We start from the raw sequence: 17,855 nt of genomic DNA, 5'->3' as shown, positions 1-17,855 counted from the left end.
GACCTCCTGTTTGATCGTCTGCGAGGGCGAAGCACCCAGACTGGTGGTGACAGGACAAATCACTTGCAGATGACATTATTTAGCCAGCAGACAGTGTTTGTTTGACTGTTACTGATGCTCCTTTGAAGTCGTGGATGCGGACCCACGCGACTGACTCTACCACGTCCCTCCTCCTCCACACGCCCAGGGCACCTCCTTCTCTGCTCATTTGTGGCACATTCAGCTCCCTTCTTGGCAGCACTGGCTGCTGGACCAAAGAAGCACAGCTTGTTGTGAGTGCACAGATAACTTGTCTGAGGCTGCAAAAGCAAGTCGCTCCCTCACAGTCCAAGAAGGGCTGCAGAGAGTCCTGGTCTTTGCATAAAGAAAGGAAATGGAGAAAAAAGCAAGCAGTAAGTGCAAGTTGGATTTGTTGCAAAGCCTAGTGAAGTCTGGTGGGGCCTATGGGCTTTTAATGAAAATCTGTGGGATCATATCAGGCATTCCTGGAAGGGAGAGGCACTTGTGACATCTTGCTTAGGTGTCAGATGCAGAGACCAAGACAAGTGAGAGCTTGGCTGTTTTCTCATCTCCAGAGCCAACACCATGTTAACCACCTTTTCCTCTCTGGCATGCCCTGGACGTGAGCTCTGGAGTGGCACTTGTCATGTGGCTGCAGAGCTGGACAACCTTTCAGTGGCTCCGGGATGGGCCCTTGGAGCTGCAGTCACATCCAAGGTTTTCTCTCCAGGAAAGCCAGGGTTGGCTCTGACTGGACTTGGGGTAAATTAATTTCTCTTCAAGCAGCTCTCCCATGGTGTGCCAGGCCTGGAGGGAGGTGTGGAGAGCAGTGGATGTTCCTTCATGGTTGGTACACGTATCCTGGAGCTGTCAAACCAGCCCACCCTGCTTATCCTGAGTAAGAATGTGATTTTTTTTCCTTCAGAATCATGATTTGTGACTGCTGCCTGTTCTGGGCTGAGCAGATGCTGAGTTAAAGCTAGTGAGGGACTGTATCTTCTTTTCCCTGACTATTCTAACCTTCCAACTGACCTTGTAGCTGAGTAGGAAACTTAGTTCATCAGACACATAAACTTTGGTCTGGGTTTCCAAGCACATGAGATACCTTCAAGATGCTTCATTTGAATCCATTGCCTCCACTGTGGCCACATTCCCTGGAGATCACCCAAAGTGTGAGACAAATTTAAAATGAACACAATGTGTTTTATCTGTACAAACCGATTTTCCTGATAAAAACATCAGAAGTTTAACATTAGAAGTGCAATTTTAAGAGGGCAAATTTGAAAAGAAGAGAACACAACTTAGATCATGTTTGGCCATGAGCCTCTGTGCTCTTGCAATATCTCATCCACTACAAGAGGTTGGTGATTTAGCACTTCCTCGCTACCAGGACAAGCCTGCACTGAGGCTGTGATGCCCTGGGTGTGCTGGATGTCTCTTGCAGAAGATGGATTCCTCCTGGACCTCCTCTGCCTCTGTTGCCTGACCTTCTCTGAAGGCTTCCTTGGCTGGGTTGTGGCTCTTTACAAGTTGCTGCTGCAGTGACTTGCCTTTCCTCGTCTTGTTCTCCACAGCTGAAGATGCAAAATGCACATGCAAAGAACCAGGGAGCTCTGCCACATCCCCTGCTCTCTCAGAGCTTTTTGGATGGTGTAGCCCCAGTGTATCCCTTCTGGTTTGCATGGTGTCCAGAAGGACACATTTCCAAAGCTGTTACTAAATACTGAGAGTCGTGTAGCAGGAGTGTCATTCACTGTACTTATATCTTGTGACATTGAATTCTGTGAGGATCATATTTTTTTTCTCACCTTCAACCTTCCATACAGATCCTCACAAACCAGACATGACATTCTGGTTTGGATTTTTTTTTCTTAAGTCTCCCTCCTCCTCAGTGGTATCTTGGCTTGCTGCTGGCAATACTGTGCATTTCTGGCACTGGAGAAGTTGAGGATGCCCCATTTCTGGAAATGTTCAAGGTCAGGCTGGGACTTGGAGCAACTTGATCAAGTGGAAAATGTCCCTGCCATGGGATGAGGAGTGGAACAAAATTATCTTTAAGGTCTCTTCCAACCCAACCATTCTGTGATTCCTCCACCAAGCCATGAATGACCAGCATAGCTCCTGAATATGCAGCACATACACTAAATGGAGAGGACACACATGGAGACTCTGTTCTGGGCTGGCCATACATGTCATGCCTGACACTTCTTACCTTTTATCCCCACTGCTTCCAGTGCTGTTGGCTCTGTTTCCCATCCTGTAATATTTGGGGTCCAGTAGCTGCAATGGTGAGTGGAGGTTCCACTTGAGTCCTTGGTGATGTCCACCCCAGGGGCTGCTGGGGGTTTCACAGCTACACCTGTGACTGTCTCCTTAATAAACTCTCAGCAGCCCTGGCCTTGTGGTGTGAGTGGTACAGGGTGGAAGAAGAAGAAGGGACAGGACAGTGAAGTGTGAGTCCCAAGACCAGTGCAGCAGGTCCAGCACTGCCGTGGTGACATGGGCATCTCTGCCCTGGGTAGGGGCTGTTCTCACATGGATTTAGCTTGCAGTGCTGCCTTGGGAATGGTGTGTCCCCACAGCCCCGCCATCCCTCCTTATCCTGGCAGCTCCTCACAGCTGCTCTTGCATTATCTCTTCTCCCTCAAGGAGCTCCCGTGCTGTCCTTAACTGTCTTTACTTTTCTCTCCTCATACATTCCTCCCGCCCTTCCCGCCATCCTCTCCGTGGTGTCTCCATCACTCCTGCCCCCCTCGCTGTCCATCTGGCATCTCCCTGGCATCTCCCCCTGCCCGCCCTCGCTGCAGGAAGGCTGGCCTCATCCTCTCGCAGCTGGGGGACCTCAGCAGCTGGTGCAATGGCCTCCTGCAGGAGCCCAAGATCAGCCTGCAGCGCTCGTCCCTCAAGTACCTCGCGTGCCGCTACAGCGAGATCAAGCCCTATGGGCTCGACTGGTCGGAGCTCAGCCGCGACCTCAGGAAGACGTGCGAGGAGCAGACGCTGAGTGTCCTTTACAATGACTATGGTGACAAGGACTACTGAGGGGTCTGGGCACCTGCTCTCAGGCTGGCCTTCCCATGGGCGTTTCTGAGGGTTTTACACACGGACCCATGGAGGGGGAGGGTGTCACTGATGTTTCTGGAGGCGAGGATTTGGACTGGGGAGCAAAACCGGCTGCTCTGCGCAGGACTGACTCAGTATTAGTTTCTTCTTCAACTTGGCCAAAAGCCTTTCTAGTTAGAAGTCTTGTGGGACCCAGTTTTCTTGGTTTTGTTTTATTCATTTTGCCAAGAGGTTCCTCAGCATTGGTGGAGAAGGCAGGCTGGGAGGGCACAGCCCTCTTCTCCTGCCCCATCCCTGCCCTGGCTGTGGGGACTGTCTACAAAGGTGGGTGACACCCGTCGTGGGAGAAACATGGTGACACAGCCAGAATGGGAGAGCAGGTGATGCAGGCAAAAATGGAGGCAGGGCATGCAGGTCAGGTTGAGATGCTTATGGTTATGGCTCAGCTAATCAGCCACTGGGTGGCCAGCAGGGTTGGGATGGGGTTTTTTGCAATTGTAAAGCATGAGGTCTGGGTGAGACCTGAGAGAGCAATGGTGCTGTTGATGGGCAGAGCTGGCGTGGTGTCATCATCTGGGGTGAAGAGGAAGGGCATTGTGACCCAATCTCCTCAGGTTCTTCTGCCATGGTCGAAACCCACATGTGCTCCAAGATGCAGAGTCCTGCAGAACAAAAGCAGCTTGGCCTCAGGGCCAGTAGTCAGCTGGACATCGTGAGCTTTCTTCTTGAGGGACCACATTCCTTGGAAATCAACTTTTAAATCCTTTTTATTATTTTTTTCTTTTTTACCCACTGTAATAAAAACTTAGAGGCAACATCAAGCTGCTGCTGAGGAGAACTCAGCTGGGAGAGCAGCAGCCAGATGACACAGACAAGAAGTTCTGCAGCAGACACTTGCAGTGTCCTATAGCCCAGGCTCTGCGTGGTGAGGGATGCAAGATACCCCAGTGCCATGATGCAGGATGGTCCTGAAGGTTCTGATCCCAGAGAGGGCATGGAGGACAGGCTTCTGGGGTGCTGCTTGCCCGTGTTCAGGCTCACATCTGCCTCTTCCTCTGGTAATTTTTTTTTTAAGCTAGAGAGCTGGGGTTGTACTGGGACACTGGGTTTGGTTCGGAGTAAACGATTCTCCAAATCCCTGTCACTGCTGATGATGTTGGAGGCAGAAAACAGGTTCCTTTTAGCTTCAGCTTCCTGCCTGGTTTGCAGAGGAGGCACCTCTGGACTTGCCAGCTGTGCACCTTTGATCTAGACAAGACCAGAGCCTTACAGTGGGATTTTTACGATGCCTCCAGAGAGAAATTTCCTTTTCATTTTTTTCAGTCTTGGCAGGAACAGTCTTCAGCCTGTCTCATATGATTTTCTGCCTCATTCCTCCTCCTACCTGCCAAGGACATGGCTTGAATATTTGTGTGGTGCTGAGAGGGAGGAGGCTGTGCTCTGCACCCCATCACTGCCGACAGCGCTGCAGCACCATATTTCCTCAACAGCAGCTCAGTATCTTCCTGCAGGACCACACAGTGCTTTGCTCTTTCCTTCTCATGGGCAGACATCTCTCCAGGGGCAGCTGGCCTGGGCTGGGGAGCTGCTGGGAGCAGCCACCATCAGTCAGCATGACCTGGGCATCCCTGTGTCATTGCTGTAATGTGTGTCTAGCAGGGGTCGTCAGAGAAATGTTTGATCTGTGCAAGAAGGAAGCCTCCTGGATCCTTTTGGCTTTTTCTTATGTGTTTGTCCTTATATTTTGATGTGCCTGATGCTGCCAAGGGCTTAGGGCTCAGAGTGAGACCAGTGCCACGTCCATGCACGGGTATAGATGGGCAGGTGATCTGTACTGAGTCATCACTCCTTTTCCTTTCAGTGAGACTCGTGGCCAAAAGACTTCTGTTTATCCTTTTGCTTATCCCAGCAGATGCTGAGACAACTTTTAACTTCCAGCCAGGCAGCCATCCAGCCATGGGCAAAGGGCACCTCTGCTCAACGCCTCCAAGGGATGTTTGAAGCAAGGCTGCTCTGGCCCAGACAGCAGCTGGTTTCTCGCCAAGTAATACCGTGTACATGGCCTTTATGTGAAATGCAGACTGTTTTCCTTTGGGTAGCAGACTCCTCTCTTTTATTGCTTACTAGGTGCAGCAGCAAGGACAGGAGCAGTGCTGTCTGCCAGCCACTCGCTGTGACACTGCCAGGAAAACCCTGGACACCCCATGCATTCACACCTGCCTAGGTTACTTTTTCATCTGGCCCCAAGATTTACGCTGAGGCTCTGCAGATATTTCTGTTCTGCTTCTGTGCTGACACTTCAAAACCCTTGCATGGGCAACCAAAGCCCTGCAGCATCATCAGCCAGCTGGGCCAGGCTCTGCTCCCTGAGTCCTGGCTTCTCCATGGGCTGGGCTCTGGAGAGTGAGGGGAAAGCCACCCTCCTTTGGGGTGCTTTGGCAGCACCCTTGCACAGCTGGGTGACAGACTGTACTGGCAGCCTGGCACGTCTGTGGGGCCATTTTCACAGTGACCCTGGCTTTGTGAGGGCTTCCTTCTTGGTTTCCTCACTCTAGCTTTGCAAGTCAGAACCTTGCCCAAGCTTGGGTTTTCTTGCCCAAGTCTCTCAGCTCCCAGAGGAGTCCATCTCAGACAAGTGCCAGCAGCCACCATGGGGTACCAGAGCAATCCAGCATGGGGGCTGTCCCATGGCCTTGGTGAGATGTGCTGTGTGGGGCTTGCTCACCCAAAACAGGCATGCCTTGCTCTAGTGGAAGGTGTCCCTGTCCCTGGCAGCAGGGTTGGTACCAAATGCTCATTAAGGTCCCTTCCAACCTAAACCTTTCTGTGTCTCTGTGATTCCCTGCAGAGCTGACACCATCCACTTCTGCTGCAGGGTCCTGCTGTTGGGCCTGCACAATATTTTCTCTCTCGGAATCCTGATTCTTCCCAAGCTGCCAGCAACAGGAGAACTGCTTTCCAACCATTTCTGCAACCTCCTTCACCCCCCCTGCCCTTTCTTTTTGTTTTATTTCTGAATTAATGAGCAATCATTCACCTGAGATGAACCTCTGGGTCGTTAACTTTTCTTTGCTGCGTCCGTACCCCTGTAATAGCATTACTACCTTTTCCTTGTCGTGGAGTTATTTAACATATAAAACAGTTTGGTCCTTTTCTTTACAAAGATGGCTACAATTCATGTTCCTTGATGTTCTATTAAAACTCTAATGTGACGTTTTACTACTGTAGATTGAAAGTAGGGTGCTTTAGGGTGAGATAGCCACGTGGCAAAAAATACAAAACCCTTCTGGATTACTTAAAAAAAAAAAGAATAAAAATGAAAGGTTTTAAACAACAGCAACAAAAATCATTGTACCACTATGTAAAACTCCAGATGATAATTTAACTGACTATTAAACGGAGCTGTTAGTAATCCCTGGCTCTGGCAAATTTGAGTGTTTGTTTATAGTTTTGGTCCAGTTGATGTCATCTTTGGTTGCAGATGAAACACTCTCAGCCTTTGAACTCGGGTGAGTCTTCACACAAGTTTAGCATTATCCTGTCTGCCCACTGGGTTAGCCAAGTCCCAAACCACTCAGCACACACAGATGGAGCTGTGTCCTGAGCCTCGTCCTGCCACCTGCTCTGCTGGATCTGGGAAGGTAAAGATGTCTCCAGTCATCCCTTTTTGGGGGAAAACTGCATTTACACATCCTTGGCAAGGGTCTCTCGGCCCTTGATTTGCAAACCTCCACAGAGGCTGGAAACTTGGAAGCGGAGTCAAAAACCTTTTTTTTTTGTATATAAGGTGGATTTTACCCACCTTTTAGCCGTTCTTTTGGTGCTGTCTGGTGATCAAACACCTCTGGAGAATGTCCTGGTCCATCTGGCAGGCTTTTGACAGAGGACTAGCAGCCACACGAGTATTAATGTCCCACAAAGAATGTGAAAACCAGTGCCTGAACAGAGGTGAGATCTGCAAAAGATGCCAAAAGCCACTTGCAGTGCTGTGTTGTGTCTAATGGCCAGGCCATCAGGACTGTGAGGGCAGGTCCCTTGGCCAAGCCCAGTGTGTACTGCCACCTGCCCTGCCAGATGGCTGGAAGACTCAGGGACACCCTGGGCAGACAGACAGGCAGACAGGCAGGACCCTTGGGAGGGCACAGGGGGGATTTAGGGGCTATAACACACGAATCCATAGGAAACCAGACTTGATGAAGTCTCATGGAACAACTTGATTTTTTTTTTCTTTTCCCGGTGCTAAACTGCAGGAAAATAAGCTAAAAATACACCCAATACTTTCCTTCTGCTATTTTCCATGCAGTTAACCACCATCTCATTGCACAATAAGCTGTGGCTGTGGAGTGAGATGCAGGAGGAGGAAGAGGAGAGGGTCTGTGTGGCAGCAGGGTGTGCAGCTGCAAGGCTAAACTGCTGTGTCAATGTCTCAGCACAGCTGGCTCATGACAAAAATCATTTCAGGGGTCATCTGGCTTGCAATCCATGGGGGTTTGGAGAAAGCCACCCCAAAAAAAGAGTGAAGTGGACTTCAAGGGGTGCATCAGCAGCACATTGGTAGGTTTTGAGGAAGGGTTTGGTAATGTGTGTGTGTGTTTTGGAAGGGTTGCTGTTGGCTCCTCTCCAGTGTGTGATCTGGGGAGCTTTGCCCTAGAGAGGACCTTTATGTCACCAGGAGATGCTGTTCCTCCTCTGGGACTGAGTCCCTGTGAGAAGGCCAGACAGGATGAAAAGATCAATGAGGAGCATCAGAGATGGCTGGAGGAAGAAGAGTGGGGTTTAAGCCCAGGGCAAGGGCTTTTTGGTGTTTCTCAGTCCATAGGTACGAAATTTACCTGGTCACTGAAGAAAACAAGGTAAAAAAAATTCCCCAAATCTTAAAGCAACTTTATTGTCTTGGGGTCTAACTTTTTTGCCAGGATAGCACATGGTCCTCTGGCTCTAGTCTGGGCCACCTTCTGCTCCCCATCCCCAGGGATGTGAACACACACACACACACACACACACACACACACACATTTCCCTCCATTTTCAACGGATTAATTACAAAAAGTGACCAATTTGTAGCATAACAAGGAGAAGACCTTCTCTGTGTTCTTGCAGTTGGTGGCACAGCAAAAACTGCCTGGGTGGCAGCCTTGAATTAGGGGTGCCAGTGGAGGTGAGTGTCCCCCCACACCCCAAAACCCAAAGGAAATCTCCTGCTGGGCTGTGACTGTTCTGGGAGAGTCTGTGCTTTGGGAAGAGGAGAATATGTCAGACCAAACCACCTCCCTGGGCCCCTTTTGGGTGAATCAAGGAGTCAGGAGAGATGGAGGATGAGAAGATTATTTATTTTTCATAGATTTTTATAAAAAATAATTATCAAATACAAAAAAATAAAAATAGCAGCAGCCTCCATTGTGAATAAAACCCTAAAGGGGACAAAAACCGCTCAGTGTCACTATAGAAGAACAATATTTTGGTACATAGAAGCTGTCTGGTCATAAGAAGCACAAATGTCTGCCAGCCAAGCCAGCAGTTCCTGTCCCAACCCCCCAGTTCCCCTGTCCATGGGGCACAGTCCCTTCCCTGCACACACAGGTGAGCAGAGGAAAAAACCAGGGTTTTCATGCCAAAAGGATACAAATTTGGTGTACAGACATGTAGGCATCCAGGTAATGCTGACACCAGGCAGGGAAGGGTTTGTCATGGCAAGATACTGGGACTTGAAATTCTGCTTCTGTGTGTCACATTCATCCCATGTCCCCACTGTCCCCACCTGTGGGGGGCTGCCAGAACCCCACTCCTGCTGTGTTGGAACCCCTGGATCTCCCCTTTCCTGCACTGGTGGAGCAGGACAGGCTGCCCAAGCTACACATCCTGGGGGTGTAGGGCCAACTGTTATTTGAATTTCCTTGGGTTGCTTGAGGGTTGTTTTTTAATTAAAAATGGATATCTGACAGGACATTGCTGCTATCTGCCCAACTGACAGTGAATTCTGGGGCGGTGTCACTCGTGCATGATGAGAACAAAAATGTCAGTGTCCCAAGAGGAGATGGGGCTCATTGTCCCCCAGCTCTCTTCAAATCTCTGCCTGGGCCAGGTGGATGGGGACACTTGGGGTTAGAAGAGGGCTTGGAGAAGGACAGGAAATCTCCTGCCTGGATGCTGGTAGGATGTCCAAGCACCTCTGCCCCTGCTCGAGCCCTCCAGTAAAGCACAACTGTAGGAAATTCCTGATGAAATAGGATGGGGTAGAGCTAGTGGAAGCTCTGTTTTCAATGAAGCATCATTTTCAACGATGCCTTGAAAATTCCTGGTCTCTCCACACCGTGTCACCCTCTCTCCACCACTCCTTCATCAGACAAACTGGCTCAAAGCCTGCATCCAACAGGCCATGCAGGCAGGACACAGCCTGGAGTCCTTTGGTCCCCACCTGCAGCTCACCCGGGGACACTGCCATCAGTTCTCACTCTGTGGTCCCTTCTCTGCTCTCCTCTCCTCTTGCTGTCCCTTCTCTCTGCCTCTTTACAGCACAAAACCATCAGTGATAATCCCAGCTGGAGCCAGGCACCTTCCCTGTTGCTGCCTGTATGCAGCTGGGTCCAAGCTGAGCTTCTGGGAATCAATTATGGGGCACAGAGTTTCTTGCTTCTTTGAGGCCAGAATTGAATCTGCAGATTTTCACTTAGTGCCTTACAGGAGCAAGAGCCTCTTGGAAATCAGCAACTGTATGTCCAGCCTGAGGGGCTGGGACAGAGATAATAATAAGGAATGCTAATACTGAGGAAAAGCTCAATGAGGAAAGATAATTCTCAAACTCTCCTGACAGGTTTTTTTTGGTCCTTTTGGCATTACAGGGTCTAGTCTCCTCTGGGAGCTGCTGACAACACAACTCAGCTGGAGCTCAGATGTGAGGGAAAGAGAAGAAGGACCACCACATCATCCTTCATTCAAGCATCACACAGCTACACTGGTTTGGCCTCTACATCCAGTTGGGTGTGCAGTGGCTGGGGGAGTGAGACAGAGAGGGAACATGCTGAGTCTTTGCTCCTATTGACCATGCAGTGATCCCCATAGACACATAACCCTGCCCAGAGGGCTCTAAAATAATGTGTGATGGATGCCTGTGGTACCCTTGGAATCTGTTGTGCTCACTGGGATGATTCAAGGGCACAATAACATTTTTTCTCAACCCCAGAATACTGATCCAGATCCACACCCTAAGAAGAACAAGGCGAAGCACTGGCAAATACCAAGGGCAAAACTTGGTCCCTGCCAGATGCCCAAATCACCTTGAGGTGGGAGCCTCCATGCCTGGGGAGCTCTCCTGGCACAGCCTGGATGTTTGGCTGCTCTCTCTGTCCTCCTTCCAGCTCAGCAAGGAAGGGGAAAATCCCTGCTCCTCCTGCCCTGACCTGTGCTTCTCCCGATGGTTTGTACTTCACAGCAGCATGGGTGTGTGATAGAGGATATCCTTTCTCAGCTTCATCAAGAGCAAAGAAAATATAATATATATTTATATATATATATTATATATATATATGTATATAGATATAATTAAGTTTAAATATTTGCAGAGAGATCACAACTACCTCGACCTTGCTAAAAGAAGTCTGTACAGCAGAGAGGGGTGAATAGTGACAAAGACAGACACCCAGGAGCCAGACCAGGACAGACATCCGTGGCAGCACCTGGGCTCTGGGCGTGGGTGGACCCTGGCTGAGGCGGCACCAGACCCCTGGCTGAGTGCCTCGCGTGGCTTCTGGAGGGAGCAGCCATGGGGAGGGGGCCACATGGGCTCCTCTGGGCTCCTGGGTGGCCTGGACCCGACCCCCCGTGGCCGTCCCCCTGCCCGGCTGTGGCTCAGGCTCCCCTTGCCCCCGCCATGGCCCCGCTGCTGCCCCTTGGCTCCCCCGGCGCTGCCCGACCCAGAGAGGCCCTCATGGCGCCGCCGCTGCTGCTACTGGTTCTCCTCGGCCGCCGGGTCACGGCACGTGCACTCGTCCTGGTCGCAGTCAGCAGCAAACGGGATCACCTGGGGGAGCACAGGGACAGCTCAGCCTCTGCCCTGGGACAGCCCTCTGCCCCCACAAGAGGCCTCTCCGCGCTGTCAGACATTTTGGGCCGCGCCCTGTTGTTGGCACTGCCAGGCTCTGCGCTCGCTGAGGAGTGGGCTCTGATACAACCTGCCCCCAGCTGAGTTTTGTTCTTAGCCTTTTCCTTTCTGTTAACGTGTTCTGAATTTTGCAGCCAAAGGTCCAGTTGAATCTTGTCCCCCCAAATGTCAAACCCTGGGATGAAGTGTCCCCTGATGGGTGTAAGACGTTCAGACTAGGCCTGGCAGTGTGGGGCACCTCCAGATTAAAGTTTTATTTTGGTCTATTAGTTTCAAAGTTTTACATTTTATTATCAGAAAACCCCCTTCATCCATGTCTGAACCTGTGGACCTGTCAGCTGCTCCTGACTCTTGCAGCAAAACATGAAGATAACATAGCCTTGTCTTCTGCAGCTCTTAGAGGAACTCAAGCGAGCTCTCAACTGCAAAGCTGACCTGCACACTGCCCACCATAAAAGCCAAGGTAGGTGCAGTGTCCCTGTGCCTTGTGGATCAAGGAGCTCCAGGCAGGACTGTGAGCAGGAACAGCCTTCCATGGGGCAGGCAGTGGGTTCATCTAGGGCCACTCACAAGCTGTGCAGCTTTGAGACACCCCATGCAGGTTGGGAGACCCATTGCACATTACTTTCTCTACAACAACTGCATGTGACCAAGCAAGCCTGTGTCCCTTTAGCTGCTGGTAGCAGAGAAAGGAGGGAGGGCATACACTGAGCATCTGACTCCTGGTTGACAGTGGCCTGGTCATGAGCCATGGGAGCTGAGAAAACAGTTTTCTTCAGAGGTTTTATACACACCAGGCTCAGAGCCAGGAGTTTTTCTTACTGTGAAAACATTTGATTTTTCACAGACTGGATCAGCAAAGGAAGGGCTGGAGTGCTTTGGGGACTTTTTGAAGTTTAAATCCTGTATTTCTCCGTCTGTCTTAACAGGGATGTGCTGGAGGCTTGTTGAGCAGAAGATCTGGGACCTGTGGGGGATGCAAGCTGGGTCTGGGAGCCATGGGACTGAACCCCTCCCCACTTTCTACTGTGAACCCATCCTTTATTTTGGCCATGCCTTGCTCTGAGATGTCATGATATTGTTGTGGGGATTTCACTCATCACTTGGGTGTAAAGCTTCTTCTTTCCTATCTCAAGTGGATCTTCCCAGGATTTTATTTTTCCTTTTCTCTGTGTATGTATGCATGATGAAAGGAGAAATGATTCAAGCTCCACAACAAAGATGAGAAGATCCAAATTCACATATTTTCGCAGTGAGAAATTATTTCATGCCCTGTGATTTGTTTTGCTGTTGGATATGATTAGGAAGAATGGGCTGTGAGTGCTGGATTGCAAGTTAGGTGGGAGGGAAGATTGTCTTGAAAGAAGGGTCTGTGCAACTCCAATGCCAAGTTGCTCCCTCTATACTGTTCTTCCCTCCTTCCCTCCTCAGAGAGGGAGGAAAACATCACTTGTAGCAGATGCCAGTGGACCATACCAAAAATCCCTTGAGACAGCTCAATTACACAAGGTGACTTCTGACTCACCATGTCTAGCACTCTGTCCTATGGAAGTCATTTCTTTGGGACACATTTCCCAAAACGAGAGGAAATCCCATGAACCTCAGTGGGAGCTGGGCTGAGGTTTCAATCACACTGGGCTGAGTCCAAACCCCGCTCTTAATCAGTGCGATGCTGTCCATCAGCTTCAGCTGGCTTTGGTTTAAAATCCTGCGTTTGTTCTCCGTTCATGGGAGAATTACACTGCAGGCTCAGTTCCACAGCCAGCAAAGCCAAAGAACATAGATAGCAGTCACCCCTGAATCCATAGATCCCGGCCAAGGCCACGGGAGGTGCTCTCTTACCTTCCTGGAGGACAGTGTGGAGGAGCAGCAGTCCCCGCCGTCGTACTGGCAGTACGCTCGGTTGTTGATGGTGTCACACCAGCCGTCTGCTTGGAAGGGCTAAGGCAGAGGAAGAAGGCTCTGTGAATGGTTGTTCAAAAGCATAAGGTTGTCCCCAAAAGTAGAGGTCCCAGGTCCTCAGCAAGGCCCGCTTCCACCATTCACAACCCCCTCTCCAAAGCCAAAGGGCACCAGATATCCCAGCTGGTGTGGATGGAGCAGTGGGTGCTCCAAGGGATCGTGGAATTGTGTCACAAGTGTTAAATGGCATGAGCAGCCATTCAGAAAACCAGTTTATTGTTGTTTAGTTGCATGAGTCATCTGATCAGAGAAGGAGCAACTGGGGCTGAGAAGCAGCCAGCAATGGCTGCAGAACTCTCCCGTGCAAGGGCTGTGACCAGCGCCATGCATGGGAAGCACTCACAAGGAGGCGTCAGGAATGGTCAGCAGCCAAGGTTTATTTATCACAGATCTACACCAGCACTGCCAAGCAGCCACTGAACCAGCTACGGGATGGAGAAGCCATTTCTTCATAGAGTGATTAGTAATGAAATGCTTCTTTCACTTCGGGCTCTGTGATTGTACTTACTGGCCCAGCAACCATGGCTGACCTCCAGGACGTTTTCCACCAGAATCTTGGAATCACTGAATGGTTTTGATTGGAAGGAGCCCTAAAGACCATCTCATTCCAACACCCCTGCCATGGGCAGGGACACCTTCCGCTAGACCATGTGTTCAAGCCCTGTCCAATCTGGTCTTGAACACCTCCAGGGATGGGGTAGCCACAGTTGCGCTGGACAACCTGTGCCTGTGTCCCAGCACCCAGAGTCAAAAATTTCCTCCTACTATCTAGTCTAAACTCACCCTCTTTCAGTTTAAAGCTACCACCTCTTATCCTTATCATTCCATGCTCTTGCCAAAAATCCCTCCCTGACCCTTTTGTAGCCCCTTTTATTCCTGGAAGGTGGTTTAAGGTCTCCACAGAGTCTTCTCTTCTCCAGACTGAACAGGACTCTTGGTGGAAAGCTGGCTATCCTGTTGCTCATGGAAGCAGCTGACCCATTTCATTGGATCTGGTTGGCCCCAAACAACAACCAAAATCCCAAAAATGCCCAGACTTAGCCTTTGATGATGGACACTCACATGTAGCATCCTTAAACTGAATGAGAGCCTGCTGAAAAATGTCACTGCACCGCAATAGCCCGGCACCCACTGTGCCAAAGCCAACATGTGGGCCTGGTGATAATACCAGTAATTCGTATGAAAAAACCATGCCAAAACCAGAGAACCCATGTGGCTTTTTGTCCTTGTGACTCAAAAGGAACAGAAATGGGCTCAACACAGACTAGTAACACTTTAGGAAGTAGCAGCAGGGATTATGGCAAACCACCAAGTCTGGTCTCCGCTATCAGTAGCGCAGGCCACAGGCCAAATTCAGGCAGCCACAGAGAGATCGCAGCAGCCTGGAAGATTTTGGAAAAACAGAAGAAAAGAGGACACCTTCCTACAGGTGGGAAATTGAGGCACAGCTGAGTTAGGTAGCTCACTCCAAACCAAGAAGGGATTTGACTTCAATAATTTCTGTCACAAACTGCATCCAGAGGAGACCAGGGTGCAATTTCTTCAAGGCAATAGTGTTAACACCCCTCTTGCACTAAAAAGCATCAGGTGGGTCTGAAATGATTGTGATCAAAGAAGGTTTCTTAGACTCAAAGCAGCTTTGAGCAGCGGGAGAGCCAGGGCTGGGATGTTGGGGCTGGCAGGTGCCAGGATGCAGTCGGGACTGGCCAGGGTCGCTGGCAGGGGAACGCTCTTCTGGGTGTGATTTGCTTTTGCAGCCTTCCACACGGTGGAGTTTTTCCTTGAGCTTTGCTCCATGTGTCATGACTCACTGGCAAAACAACACCCGTCGCTTTGGTAGTTTCCATACAATTATGGGGAGGTTTGCCCATCCCCGCTGCACAGGTCTGAAACGATTTCCAGATCTGGCGTGCAAGGTGGGGGGAGGACAGAGGCAGGGACAGCATGGGGAAGGAGAGGCTCCCAGTCTCTCACTACACCTATCAGGGCTGACTGCCCCCTCCTCTCACCCAGCCAGAGCCCGTACCCCACCCTAAACAAATACAGGCTCCTATGGCAACACTTGTTGGGGAAACTTAACAACTCATGCTCCAAATTACATTGGAAAAACACATGAAGGGAAAATAAAAAATGACTAATTGGACTCGAGGCTCAGGAGAGCCAGGCACAGGGCTTGGGGATTTCTGTCCCTGCTCCTTGCCTAGTGTTTGGAGAACACAGTGACTCCTGTGCCTGTGCCTTGCTGAGAACCTCCACATGGTTTTGTCTTTGCAAGCAGAAAGAACAAAGTAAGGTGCTGGTTACCCTCATGGGCACAGGAGCCCTTGTACTTGCATCAGTCTCATTTTGGCCTTGCAGGAATCACGGCAAGGGAGGACACAGGCAATGCAAACTACCAAAGGTAGGTGATGTGAGAGAGCAGACCCATACAGAGCCTGTTCAGCCTGTGCTTGAGACGTGTGGCTCTACAAAAAGCAATGCCTGTGGTGGGAGAAGGTGGTTTGTTCATGTCTGCAAAAACACCTGATGATGTTTTAGGACGCTGTCAAGAAAAAGGAAAACACCAATGCCCAGCTGTGCCACATGAAGGTGATGGATGTGCTCCAGGGAAATGGTCAGCTGGCTCTCAGCTGCCAGAATACGCATCCTCCAGTGGGGGGAGTGGGGTGGGGGTGGTGGGCTGGTTGAAATATCCCTTCAAAACAGGGAAAAAATGAACAAGGTAATTGCAGCAGCCGCTGTAGGCTGTGCTGAGTGGTGGGGAGCTGCTGGGCCAGGCGGCGTGCCACCGCGGCAGCCAGGGAGACGGGCTGTGTCAGCGGATCTCCCGCTCGGCCATCCATCTTCCCTGTTTGTTCAGACAGCAGCTCCGCTGGGGCGTGTGTCAGCACGTGGAGGTGCAGCATCTGGCACTGCCGGGCCGGAGCCCCGCGCTGCCGGCACCAAAATAGTAACGGCAAATCAAGTGCTTGGCAATTTAAATAGGCTAAAAAAACACAGGCTCTCAAAGCTGGGAGCAGGCACAGATGAAAAGGGAAAAAAAAAAATCAAAGGGGAAAAAGAATGAAAGAGGGAAAAATATTGCAGGCAAAGGAAGGATGCGAGAAAGGACTGGTTAGATCCCAGTGCATTCCAGCCAGAAGCATCTCCGAGTGCTCAGCGCTGGAGTTTCTCTCAAGGATGCTGGGAGATGTCATGCAGGGAGCAGTGCCTGTGCACAGTATTTTTCCACAACCCTTGAAGAGTCCCCAGGCTGGCTCCATCCCTGAGGCTGTTGTTCTGGCCAGCAGGGAGTCCCCCAGTGCCATCAGTGAGGCAGACGGGGTCCAGGCATTTTTCTTCAGATCCACCTTACACGTAGTTTGATTGAGTGTGGAAGAGCCTGAAAGGTTGCAACAGGTGAGGGAAGGGTGGATCATGAAGACTCAGTCACGGATCACATAAGTGTTGGACATATTTCAGTGCTACATTGCCGTTTGTTTGATACACATTATTTTCCAGGAATGCAGGTTTTGCTCTGGTTGAGCACACCTGGAGGCCCAGCACCTTGCTTTTGGCCATGCCCCATTCCAGATGCTTTGGGGGAAAGTGGAAAAAAGGGAAAAAAAAAAATCAGCATTCACCTGGCCAACTGTGTAACTGAGGAGCTGAAAGACTCCCCTTATCTGCTACTGAGATGGAAAGTGCTTTTCATTTGTATTTGTACACAGCCATTGAAAAGCTAGAGTCCAATTTCAGGGAGTCAAGCCCAGCCTTAAGAAGAAAAAATGCTTTCTCCCACACTGGTCCTGGGCTTTGCTGATCCATCCAAGGAGGGTACATAGTTTGCTTTCATGGACCTTCTAAGTCAGCATGAATTTTGGTGTCATTTTCCCCTTTGGGAATTGGTATTCTGGGCATCAAGCTCAGACCATTTGCATGCTAATTCAACCACGTGGCTGAGAAGATGCCTGTGTTTTTGCCTTCCTCAGCTGTCACTTTGAAAGCAGCCCCAGAGAAACAGGGGAACCACCACTTGGGCAGGGACAAGCCCTGGAAAAGCTGCTGCTGCCCTCAGACTCATGCCTTGTGCATCAGCTTCACCACCGGTAATTCTGCTCCTGGGACGGATGAGTCACTGGTGGTGGGAAGATGAGTTGGAAACCCCATCCCTTTGGTGGCAGGGGGATGTCAGCCCAAACCAGGCTTCACAGAACCACGGGACATGAGCCTGAGTTGCCCCAGGGCTGGAGAGTGCTACAGCTGCAGGGTTCTTAGGCATGCAAGAGAAGCTGTGTGCCAGGTGAAGGTGCTGCCCGTGGCAGGGAGGAACAGGCAGGATGTGTGGGGACAGGAAAGCATGGACAGGCTGCAGTAGTCCTTGGAGAGGCACAGGGCAGCTTCTCTCTGCCGGATGTCTCCCCTTCCTCCCCACCTTAGTCACCAGCAAGATCTTTCCAAAAGCTCTGGGAGGTCCCTGGGAGGACTTGAAGAGTGCCCAAAGCCTTGTTAAACATCTGGTTCACTTAAAACCTCTATACATCCACCATCCTAGCTGGGGTCCCTGAACATTCCTCCCATCCCTGTCCCAATCCCTCCAACATCCTTCCAAACCACTGTTCCCCTGCAGAAAACTGTCAGTCCTTAAAGCCAGAGATGTGACAGGAGCTGGCTAAAGTGATGCTACAGCACCGTGTCCCCAGGACACATCCCTTTCCTTACACACATTCACGCTGGTGAGGCAGAGAGCCCG

The 17,855-nt window shown here is 50.6% G+C and overlaps 2 protein-coding genes across 4 annotated transcripts in view; one reads left to right on the top strand and one right to left on the bottom strand.

Annotated features, from left to right (window-relative positions):
* The window catches only part of ASTN1 (astrotactin 1), a 57,795-nt gene extending 47,783 nt beyond the window's left edge, over nt 1-10,012 (top strand). For 2 of the 3 annotated variants that reach the window (XM_039730307.1, XM_039730308.1), the window contains exon 23: nt 2,808-6,481. In XM_039730307.1, the coding sequence (XP_039586241.1) occupies nt 2,808-3,042 (235 nt within the window). In that variant the 3' untranslated portion in view covers nt 3,043-6,481. Of the gene's footprint in view, nt 1-2,807; nt 6,482-9,902 lie in introns of those variants that run through there. The other variant, XM_039730309.1, reaches the window with a different exon arrangement.
* Nucleotides 10,013-10,950: 938 nt separating this feature from the next.
* PAPPA2 (pappalysin 2) overlaps nt 10,951-17,855 on the bottom strand; it is an 89,570-nt gene continuing 82,665 nt past the window's right edge. The window contains exons 22-23 of the mRNA XM_039730236.1: nt 13,004-13,102; nt 10,951-11,080 (exon numbers count right to left, since the gene is read on the bottom strand). Coding sequence (XP_039586170.1) covers nt 11,006-11,080; nt 13,004-13,102 — 174 coding nt within the window. The 3' untranslated portion in view covers nt 10,951-11,005. The remainder of the gene's footprint in view (nt 11,081-13,003; nt 13,103-17,855) is intronic.

Source organism: Passer montanus, unplaced genomic scaffold (assembly GCF_014805655.1).
Source record: "Passer montanus isolate IOZ18808 unplaced genomic scaffold, ASM1480565v1 scaffold71, whole genome shotgun sequence".
In the NCBI taxonomy this organism is placed as follows: Eukaryota; Metazoa; Chordata; class Aves; order Passeriformes; family Passeridae; genus Passer; species Passer montanus.
This window is presented reverse-complemented; position numbering and strand designations above follow the sequence as displayed.